This window comes from Egretta garzetta, unplaced genomic scaffold (genome assembly GCF_000687185.1).
Source record: "Egretta garzetta isolate BGI_Z169 unplaced genomic scaffold, ASM68718v1 scaffold53, whole genome shotgun sequence".
NCBI lineage: Eukaryota > Metazoa > Chordata > Aves > Pelecaniformes > Ardeidae > Egretta > Egretta garzetta.
Window position 1 is genome coordinate 2,775,989 of NW_009259312.1, and position 10,303 is coordinate 2,786,291.

General features: G+C 46.1%; 1 protein-coding gene across 1 annotated transcript; it reads right to left on the reverse strand.

Annotated features, from left to right (window-relative positions):
- Positions 1–3,982: 3,982 nt before the first annotated feature.
- Positions 3,983–10,302, reverse strand: LOC104124070 (NFKB activating protein; the record flags this gene model as incomplete). The annotated part of the gene is made up of 8 exons (XM_035891961.1): positions 3,983–6,518; positions 7,154–7,303; positions 7,800–7,875; positions 8,025–8,140; positions 8,543–8,588; positions 9,054–9,173; positions 9,391–9,464; positions 10,076–10,302. Coding segments are annotated over 8 exons (984 nt in total), but the record flags the coding sequence as incomplete, so codon positions are not given.
- Between the last annotated feature and the right edge of the window lies 1 nt (position 10,303).

Here is a 10,303-nt window from a genome sequence, read left to right on the forward strand (position 1 = left end):
GAGGCTCCCCCCCTCCCCCTCCCAGTGGACCCTGATGGAGAGGGACAGGCGGCTGTCGGGTGTCGACAAGTACTATGTGTCCAAGGCAGGTGCTGGGGGCTCGGGGCCGGTACCCCCGGGAGGGAGCGGGAGGCACGCACTGCTCCCCTGTCCCCAGGCTCTGGGCTGGGGGCTCCCACAGCCTCTGCGGTGGGCACTGGAGCTCGCTCTGTACCCGCCGCTGCCCTGCCTGTGGGGATGTGCGTCTTAGTATTTTTTTTTTTAAGTAGGACTTGGCATAGTTTGAAGCCCTGCATTTTCAGCTACGCCCCCTTGCAAGTTAGCAACAAGAATGGTGCGGATACAGCTGTTACTTTTTCTTTTTCAGGGTCTGGAGAACATAGACTAAGGTGGTGGCACTTGGAAGAATCCACATATCTATATAAAATGATTTAACTCTTTAATAAAGATATACCTGTATTCAACCCTTGTATCTGTGTTGCTGTGGTGGGTGGACTCTGGCTGGACACCAGGTACCCACCAAGCCACTCTATCACTCCCCTCCTCAGCTGGACAGGGGAGGGAAAATATAATGAAAGGCTCGTGGGTCGAGATAAGGACAGGGAGAGATCACCCGCCAATTACTGTCACAGGCAAAACAGACCTGATTCGAGGAAGTTAGTTTAATTTATGGCCAATAGTAGGGTAATTGGAAAATAAAATAAAATCTTAAAACACCTTCCCCCCACTCCTCCCTTCTGCCCAGGCTCAACTTCACTAGCAATTTCTCTACCTCCTCTCCCCTGAGCGGTGCAGCAGGGAATGGGGGTTGTGGTCAGTTCACCCCCCGTTGTCTCTGCTGCTTCTTCCTCCTCACACTCCTCCCCTCCTCCAGCCTGGCGTCCCTCCCATGGCAGACAGTCCTCCACAGACTTCTCCGGTGTGGGTCCTTCCCACAGGGTGCCAGCAAACCTGCTCCAGCGTGGGCTCCTCTCCCCGTGGGGCCACAGCCTGCTCCAGCTCGGGCTTCCCACGGGGTCACAGCCTCCTTCGGGTCCATCCCCCTGCTCCAGCGTGGGGTCCTCCCCAGGCGCAGGTGGAGATCTGCTCCAGCGCAGGCTTCAGTGGGCTGCAGGGGGACAGCCTGCCTCACTATGGTCTTCATCACAGGCTGGAGGGGAATGTCTGCTCCGGCACCTGGAGCACCTCCTCCCCTCCTTCTGCACTGACCCGGGTGTCTGCAGGGCTGCTCCCCTCACATCTTCTCACCCCTCTCTTCTGACTGCAGCCGCCCCACTACCAAAACCTGGCCACGCAAACTCCATACAGTTGCAGATAAGCTTTGGACAGAATTTGTTTTCCTCACTTCATGCACTCCGATATACACTATGCAGGTGTCTGTGAGAGGAAGAAGAGTGCTAAGAGGACTACCATAAAACTACCATTATGAATACACCTGTAATAAGAAGTACTGGTGAAATGCAGAAAGTCAGCAGGACTGACCCCATTTTTGTGCCCACTTCTGCTGATCTGGAGTCCCCTCTAGCAACCCTGCTGTCTGCAGCAGGCTGCGTGAATAGACAGGGTCACCTCCTGCAGCTTGCAATTCCTCCCTCCCAGCGCAGTAATATTCAGCAGTTTTAACTTACAATACAGCCCAAAACTGTTTCTGCTACATCCTAAATCCGCTATAAACAATGACTCTTACTTGTCTGCATGTTGAAGTGTGGCAAATGGGAGAGTGAAATGCAGATCTTGTGTCACTACCATTAACACTGGTTCACTGTGAGGCACAGGGTTTGGACAACCACAAATAACCACACAGAGTGAACAAGGTGCAGTGTCACATAAATCACAGAAATTTCTGAGAAATTTCCAGCCTGGTGACTGTAAAGTTATGCTTACTCAGCTGAAAGAGCAGCCAGGCCAGCAGCAAAACATTCCCTTTTACTGTTCCACAGCCAGAAAGAGCCAAGCAGCAGCAGCACCAGAAGTCATTTTCTGCTGACTGCAACCAAGTCTGTTTCTCTGCTCTCTGTGAGTGCCTCTGTAATAGAATTCCCCTCTATTTGCTTGTAGCCACATTGAAAAAGTAGTAATATTGCTGAAAAAGAAAATACACCGACATAAACAGAATTCTTTTCAATTTACATTGGTATGAATAACAGAAAGCTCAGACACAGAAATTTGCATCTGAATTCCTCTGCTGATTAGTTGGGTTGGGACGAAGTGTTTCCGACAGCCTATCAGTAGTCCTGAACTGTAACTCATAGCCTGTGTCACTGAGCAGGGACAGATGCATCCAACACTTCCCTGTGGCACTCTGTGTCCAAGACGATGTGGTTAAATTAAGCTGTCCGGCTGCTGGTGCTTTCCAGATGTGGTCAGCCTTGGGTTTGGCTCCCGACAAGCTTGTTAAGGCCCCAGGTTTCTGAATGGCTGAAAAGAGCTTGGGAATCAGTGAAATACCAGTCCAAAGCATTTACCACCAGCTAGTCAGCTACAGTGCTTTCCAGGGGCCTGCGTCCCAAGTCTTGCCTCCCCAGCAGCACAAGACCTTCCCATCAGCTGCTAAGCCATTTTCCAGCCTGTTGGCCACTTCCCCCTCAGATGCTTCCCCATGTCTTGGCACAACTCCTACACCAGGATCCTCAAGGTTCTTTTCTCCCATCGGGCTTTCAAAAGCAGACACCTATGCTGCAGTTGTTCTTCCAAATTTTATTACTGAGGGGATGAAACCAAATGAGGAAAACTCCCCTAAGAAATACAGAACACTGTGTGCCAATGAGCAAAGGAAAGTTTCACAGCTTGCTCTCGCTCTGTGCTATTACCTGTTGATACTCATTCTCCCATCTCGTACAAACCTAAACCATCTTCTCACCATCTCCTTTCACCTTCAAGCAGTAAGCACCTTTATCAGACCACAAGGACCAGGACCTATACTTTACTCATTTATTCCTCTAGTAGCTGAATCCTTGTAACGGCCCCTTGTCATGCCAGAAGAGCGGCTGCTGGGAACTGAGCGCGCTGTGTCCTGCTAAAACAGCTCTGGCCCCTCCCATGTAGTGTCCATGGTCCTTTCCCTCTGAGGGTCTCTGTGCCACAGGTGCTGGTGTTCAGGGCCCACAGCACCTCTGTACCACACAGGCTGGACTGAGTCTGTGTTTGGCAAAGCACAGAGCCAGAACCTGGTTTAGTTCCCAAATTGTGGAGACTGGCAGAAACATGACAAACAGAGAAACTGGCAGGATCCCACATCTGCTTTCCTGCTCATACCGCCTTCCCCTTCCGAAGAACAGCAATTGCTCAAGTAGGGCTGAGCAGAGGCGAACTGCCGGAATGAGGGGTCAGTAGAGGGAGCCTGGCCCACTGCTCATGCTTTCTCAGGACCCCTTTCCAGATTGGCCTGAAGTTTGTCACCTGTACAGGAACATGTTGCAGCTCAAGAGGAAAAAAAAAAAAAAAAAAAAAAAAAGAACTAAATTGCATTAAGTAGATTTTTGTCTCCAAAACCTATGCTTAATCATACTGAACCCTTAGCTTTTCTACTTACTGGCTATGGATCCCTGAGCAGCAGCCTACAGATGCTGCGGTTTAACCCCAGCTGGCAACTAAGCACCACACGGCTGCTCACTCACTTCCCTCCCTGCCCCGGTGGGATGGGGGAGATAATTGGAAGTGTAAAAGTGAGAAAACTTGTGGGTTGAGATAAAAAGAGTTTAATAATTTAAAAAGAGAAATAATAACAAATTATACAGAAAAAAATAACCAGGAGAGAGAAAAAAAACCCTAGGAAAGACAAGTGATACAAATGAAAACAATTTCTCACCACCAACTGACCAATGCCTAGCCAGTTACCAAGCAGCAACCCCCCTGCCCCAGCTGTATATGCTGAGCATGACATCATATGGTATGGAATACCCCTGGGGTCAGTTGGGGTCAGCTGTCCCGGTCATGCCCCCTCCCAGCTCCCTGTGCCCCCCCAGCCTCCTCACTGGTGAGGTGGGGTGAGAGGCAGACAAGGCCCTGGCTCTGGGTCGGCCCTGGCTCTGTGTCAGCCTCGCTCCGCAGGAGCGAAACCATCCCAGGTTGGGGATATCAACGCTGTGTCCAGCACAAATCCAAACCATAGCCCATACTGGCTGCTGTGGAGAAAATTAACTCTACCCCAGCCAAAACCAGCACAACAGCTCATAGCCACTGGTCAGAAATCTTATATCCTAGGTACAAGCTTAAAATTGTAACATCTGAGCCTTCACAAGAGAATACTCACAATGGCTTTAAACCAAAGCTATTCTAATCCATATCGGAAATGTACAAATACAGAGGTTATTTTTGAAGTAGTAGATAGTGGCTCCCACCTCATTAAAATGTCTGCTTTTTGAGGTCCTGTATATGAACTCTGCCCTGTCTCCTCTCTTGCAGACCTTGCCTGCGGAGATACTCTTTGCTCTGGAGTCCGTCAGGCTGTTTCACTCGTAAATGTTATTAACTCTTCCATCAGCAACACAACTTGGGAGGTTCTAGCAAGCTTTTCCATGCCAAACACAAACTGGGAGCTTGATGTAAACAAGTTTGCAATAATAGCAGAGAGGTGGAGGAAGATGTCAGAATCTTGCTACGCAAACCCAGATGACCCTGCTTATCATCAGCTTCACTCCACCGCAGGCACGGATAGCCACCCCATGAGCATCTGCCTTCTCCATAGTTAATTTGTCCTGGGTTTACACAGGTCTAGGTGGTGATCTTTTTTTCAGAAGTTAGGCTTGTCCTATGAATAAAGGCCACCTCTCAGCCAGCCAAACTTGGATTCAGTATTATTCTTAGCGTTTACTCTCTTTTTATTCCATCCTCCAGGCCAGAACAGGGTCATTTTAGAGAAAAGTGGCTTAATGACATTATGGAAAACAAAATAATCCTTGTTGACTTACTTTGCAACGAACAACTCCAAATCACCATCGCCAATGCCCTGACGGTATTTTGTGGAGAATCAAATAAGCACAATGAAGAAAGAATGGCTCTTCCTTATTAGCATTTCTGCTTTGTGGATACATAAAAAGCATTAAATCTGTGCAAAATCAACTACAGCCTGACCTGGCAGCTGGCTTTACATGACGGTCCCATGCAGGTATGGGTGGGTACGGCAGGACAGAACCAGGTTCCAGAGCGAAAATGGGAATAGGCAGCTGTGCTGGACTTGCTGTTTGCGAACACCAGGTCTGCAGAACTCCAGGGCAAACGTTATAGGACTTTTATTTTCTTTATACAAACATATAAGACATCTCTGCTGCCAAAACTACAACACAGAGATTTACAGGAACAACAACAAAAAAAAACCCTCTAGAAAACACTTTGTTGTTAAAAGCATTTGAGAAAAAGAAGGCTAAGGGGGTATGTTTGCAAATACGCAGTTGAATCAAAGATAACCACCACAGAAGCACTACCCGGAGTAGGCCTCCAAGTACAGAGTTTAAAAGAGAGCCACATAATACTGCTGAAACCAACCAAATTAAAATACCACGGGAGTTAAAAGAAAGTTTTAATCTATAACGCTTCCATAGACAAAAAAAAAAAAAAAATCTCAAATAAATGGAAAGATACATCCTTGTTACCACCTGTGTACATCCAGGGGTTCCAATCACTGCACCCCACTGCTCTGATACCTATGTATAACATAGGAGAAAAAGAAGCAAGCGACTTCGTTCTTCACCATGGGCTTTGGCGGACAGAAGATCAGACCCTCCTATTACTATTACTTTATACCTTGATTGTGATCTGCTTGCTTTAAAGTAACTGAAGCCAGTCTGTATTAAATTACAAACTAATTTCTATTTACAAGTCTAGTTTGAACCACAAGCCAAACTCAAATGTTTTGAGAAAAAAAATAAATCTAAAAGACTTACAGAAAAATACCTAAGTGGACAATCTTAGATCTTAAACAGGAACTCAGGAGTTCCTTCATTCTTGCTACTGTTACTAGCAGCTTGCTTCTGATGACCACTCTATTCTCATTAATTAAAATAAATGGAAAATTGCATCGGGTGAGAAAGCCCTCCCGTGGAATCCTCCTGCTTGTCCGATTCAAAGCGAGCACAGAACATTGCCACCTCTAATCTTCCCTGCCTGTGTCTGCCTTCCCCGTCTTGTGGCCTTTCACTTCACAGGGATTCCTGGTAGACAGTGAACAAATCATCCAAGAAAATTTGACAAAAGTAACTGTTTCCTTGATACAAGTAATCCACACCTGAGGCTTGGCCCTGCTGGGTGAAAGGCACTGCAGCACTTGCAGGTTTTTTTCAAATCATGACTGGAGCAGGTTAGCTGCTGCTTGGTAAAATCTACAGCGTACAGTTCAAATAAAGAATTATTTTTCCTCTTTGCCCTTAGTCTTTCGGTAGACCATCTCTCGAAAGCTTGCAAGGATCTTATTCTCCCGTTTCCTCCTCTCCTCCTGGTTAAAGGATGCCAGAGCTCTCTTTTCATCCGCGCTGTAAATCTGGTTCTCTTTACGCAGACGCACAGCTTCCATTCGGCGATGTCTGCGGAGAAGAACATTGCGTACATCAGCACGGGCAGAGGGATGCAAGGCCCCATCACTGCTTCCATCCATCAACTGATCTGAATGTTTTGAGGGGCTTATAAATAAAGATACCTATGCTAGAGAATCCAAACTGCACACAAACCTTCCCAGGAAGGAACGTGACAGAGATAAAAACTGATTTCTGGGGGTGTTCTGTTTCTCTCAGGCAGTCAGCCAGAAGCCCCATCTACCCCCAGGGTTTCAGCTGCTGGCTCACCAAAATTTAAGTGATATTCCCATTGGACTTGTAGAGAAAACAGTGCAGCCAACCTCTCACACCTTGATTTACCTCCTACTGAAGAGCCAGCACAATACCACTGTCATCCAAACACACCACCTTTGAGCCACCTGACACAAGCATCTCCTCATTTGAAATGCAAGATCATTAGATGTATATTACCTGGAAAAAATTTTTGCTCTTGAGGAGAAAGCATCCTTAAAAAACTCACCCTCTATCTATACCAACAGGGAGTTTAGCACAGATCATTGCAAGCACGCAGAGCACCTTCTCTTCCGTGCTTTCAACTAGAGCTTGGAAGCAGCCTTCCAATGGGCCAACATTTCACTGAACCATTACCATCATCAAAACCATACCTGCTGCCACTCATGACATAACCAGAGCTCTCAAATGAGGCAATCTCTTCGCTGGTCAAGCCGATTTCACCTCTCCGGGGTATGCGTTTTCCTGCTTTTACATATTCTGCCATTGCTGCACCTTCACCGGGCAAGAGGGCATGTCCATAGCTTAAACACAAAAACCAAACCAATAAAGGGGTGATTTCAATCAGTCTCAAATTGAGAGAGCCTGAGCTAAGCATCCAGCTTCCCCCGTTCACTACTTGCTACAGCTGCATTTTGAAGCACTTTCTTATTCTTTCCCACATATCAGCCTGTTTCTTCCTCACTGCTAACAATAGCAACAACGTCTTAACTTACCACTTGAATCCATTCTGATTAAACAGTAATGAAGAGACTACAGTCACAATACTGCAGAGCATTAGAATAAAGGCATCTTACAAATGATTTGCTAGGAATCAAGGCTAAATAGTGTAAACCAGACTTTTCTACCCAAATTCAGGCCAGGGTAAAGGCTAGCACCACTACCACGTCTGCCTGTGAGCTTCTGGCACAGCATTTCTCTCCGTTGCATGCCATATTGTTGTAACAGTCCTTTTGAACAGCAACCTTCAGGCTTGATCCACTGGATTTGATCAAAGTACCGTTAAAGCTGGCTACTCACTTCAAAGGCCGATCATCCTGAGATGCATGAGTTTTGGGAGCTTCTGGTCCAATCAAGCTATCAGCTTCTGTATTTTCTGCAACAATCAAATAATGAGGAAGATTAATATCTTGCCCATTGTTCCTTGTTATCAGAACAGTTACACAGGTCAGCAACACCTAGCAAAGAATTCACGAAAAGGACATCAAGAAGTTTCAATCCAAGTTTAAAGTCAGGTGAACCTACTTGATCTCTCAATCCAGAGATCTTCTCCTTGAAATGTTTCATCATCAGAATCTTCACTACTTGAATCACTGGATTCCTTCCTGCTCTTCTTATTTTTCTTCTTCTTGTACTTCCTCCTGTGATCAAGTCAAAGACAGACCAACATTCAAGATGAAAGAAGGTGCTTGGAATCATACTCAAGTCACTAGTTTCTCAAGGCAACTTCCATCTACAGGAAGACTTGGCTGTCTGCAGACAGTTTTGTTTCATAGAAAACACCTCACAGCAAAACAAAGACAGTACATACACTGCCATGCCTTTCATACAGTGTTAGCAAGTGGCTCCCTACGTTTGCAGCGAGTCCCCTGTGCTGCATGGCTCTGTAGATTTAAAGAAAATCCACCAGATTAAGATTATTCGACAGCATTTATAGCCCTAATTACAAGAGTGGCCAGCCCTCCCTCACCACCTGCTAAGAAAGCAGTGCTGCCCTCTAGTCAAAAGCAGGAAGAATTACACACCACGGTCTGGAAACTTACTTTCTGTTCTTCTTCTTCTTCTTCTTGCTTTTCTTTTTATCCTCATCTGAAAAAAAGAACGCATATATATTATTAAAAAGAGAGGATTAGGTATAGCTAACTAGTTTACTGCACTGTGAATAACTAACTGCCTCCACCAGAACACCTTAGTACACAGCTTCAGGCACGATTTGTTTAGGTACCAAATAATACTGAGAACGTATTAGTAGGCAGCTACTGGCAATATTGTTTGCTATGAGAATATATTGAACATATCTCTGGCACGAGACGCCCAACAGAGGCTGAATTCAGAAATCCTATTTCCTGAGGCCAGACTGCAAGCACTCAAGGGAAAGGCACTGCAAACCCAGCAAGATGGTGAAAGAAAAGAATGGGGGACTCATGCTGCAGCTCTGAGATTTCAGAATGCTGCAAGTGTGCAACGAAAGCCAGCAGCGTCCCTTTGCATTCTGAGGAGCAGAAGGAGAGCTCTCGCACCATGCGCATCAGCCAAACCCCTCTTTTTTCTTACCACTGGAGTTCTGCTCAGACTCCGACTCACTGTCGCTGTCCTCAGAATGTTTTCTGCGTTTTCTTTTAGATGCCTTCCGCTTTTTCTTCTTTCTTTTCTTCTTCTTTTTCTTTTTTTCCTCTAGAATATTTTTAAATAACATTAGAGAACAGACAACGATCACCTAGCTCCATACATATTTCCCGATCTTCCCAAAGCAACACTCTCCTTTCAGCTGGAGCCCACCGCCCCCACTTCCACCTGTCAAAGGCAGTGAACCTCTTGCAAGCAACAGCAGCAGGTTCGAGACCAGTAGTTTCCCATTTTTGAAACAAGCTGTGTAAGCAAAACAAAATACCTTCTGAGCTGGAATCTGAAGAACTACTCTTAGATTTTGCCTCTTCATCTTCTACCGGTGTATGCTCATCAGAACTGAATAAAAATGAAAGTTTGCTATTTAAAGTCTATTTCCTAGTACTCAAGACCGAAGGTACACATAGGAGCAAACATGATAAGAGTGGTAAAACACTGGAACAGGTTGCCCAGAGAGGTAGTGGAGGCCCCATCCCTGGAAACATTCAAGGCCAGGTTGGATGGGGCTCTGAGCAATCTGATCTAGTTAGCAGTGTCCCTGCTCACTGCAGGGGGGTTGGACTAGATGACCACTAGTGGTCCCTTCCAACCCTAAACATTCTATGATTCTATGATTCTATGATTCCATGTGCATGCAGGTTTTGAGTCAATACTTGCAAGAGAGTAAACTATTAAGCAGCTAATTTGCAGCATGGGAACTGCTTTCAGAACCACAGCACAAACGTCACCTGGATCTACAATAAATCATATCTTGCATAATTGGTATGTTGGAATTATTTGTGGGGAAAAAAAAAGTAAAGTAATAAACCTCATGTTGATTTAGAAATGAATTGACACAAGACAACTTGTAGCAAAGGGACTGGAGTGGGGATAAGACATTTTTGTCAACGAAACTGATGGATCACCACTATCACAAAAACTGGAAGGAAAGAAGGAGGAATATGCCTTACTCGGGGTCAGGAACCTTTGGCGACAGTCCCCAGACTTCAGGTGCCCCCAGCTCTCCGATTCTCTCTCTCTCATTGAGTCTTCTGTAAGGGAGGACACCTCCATTGAAGGCCAGGGCGCTACACCCAGCACGTAACCATTTTAAGTCTAATCGCCTAAAGCAGCTACAACAAGGAGAAGAAACAACCAGCGGCCCGGGAGCAAACCTCCGCCCGCTGCGGAGGGCCGTC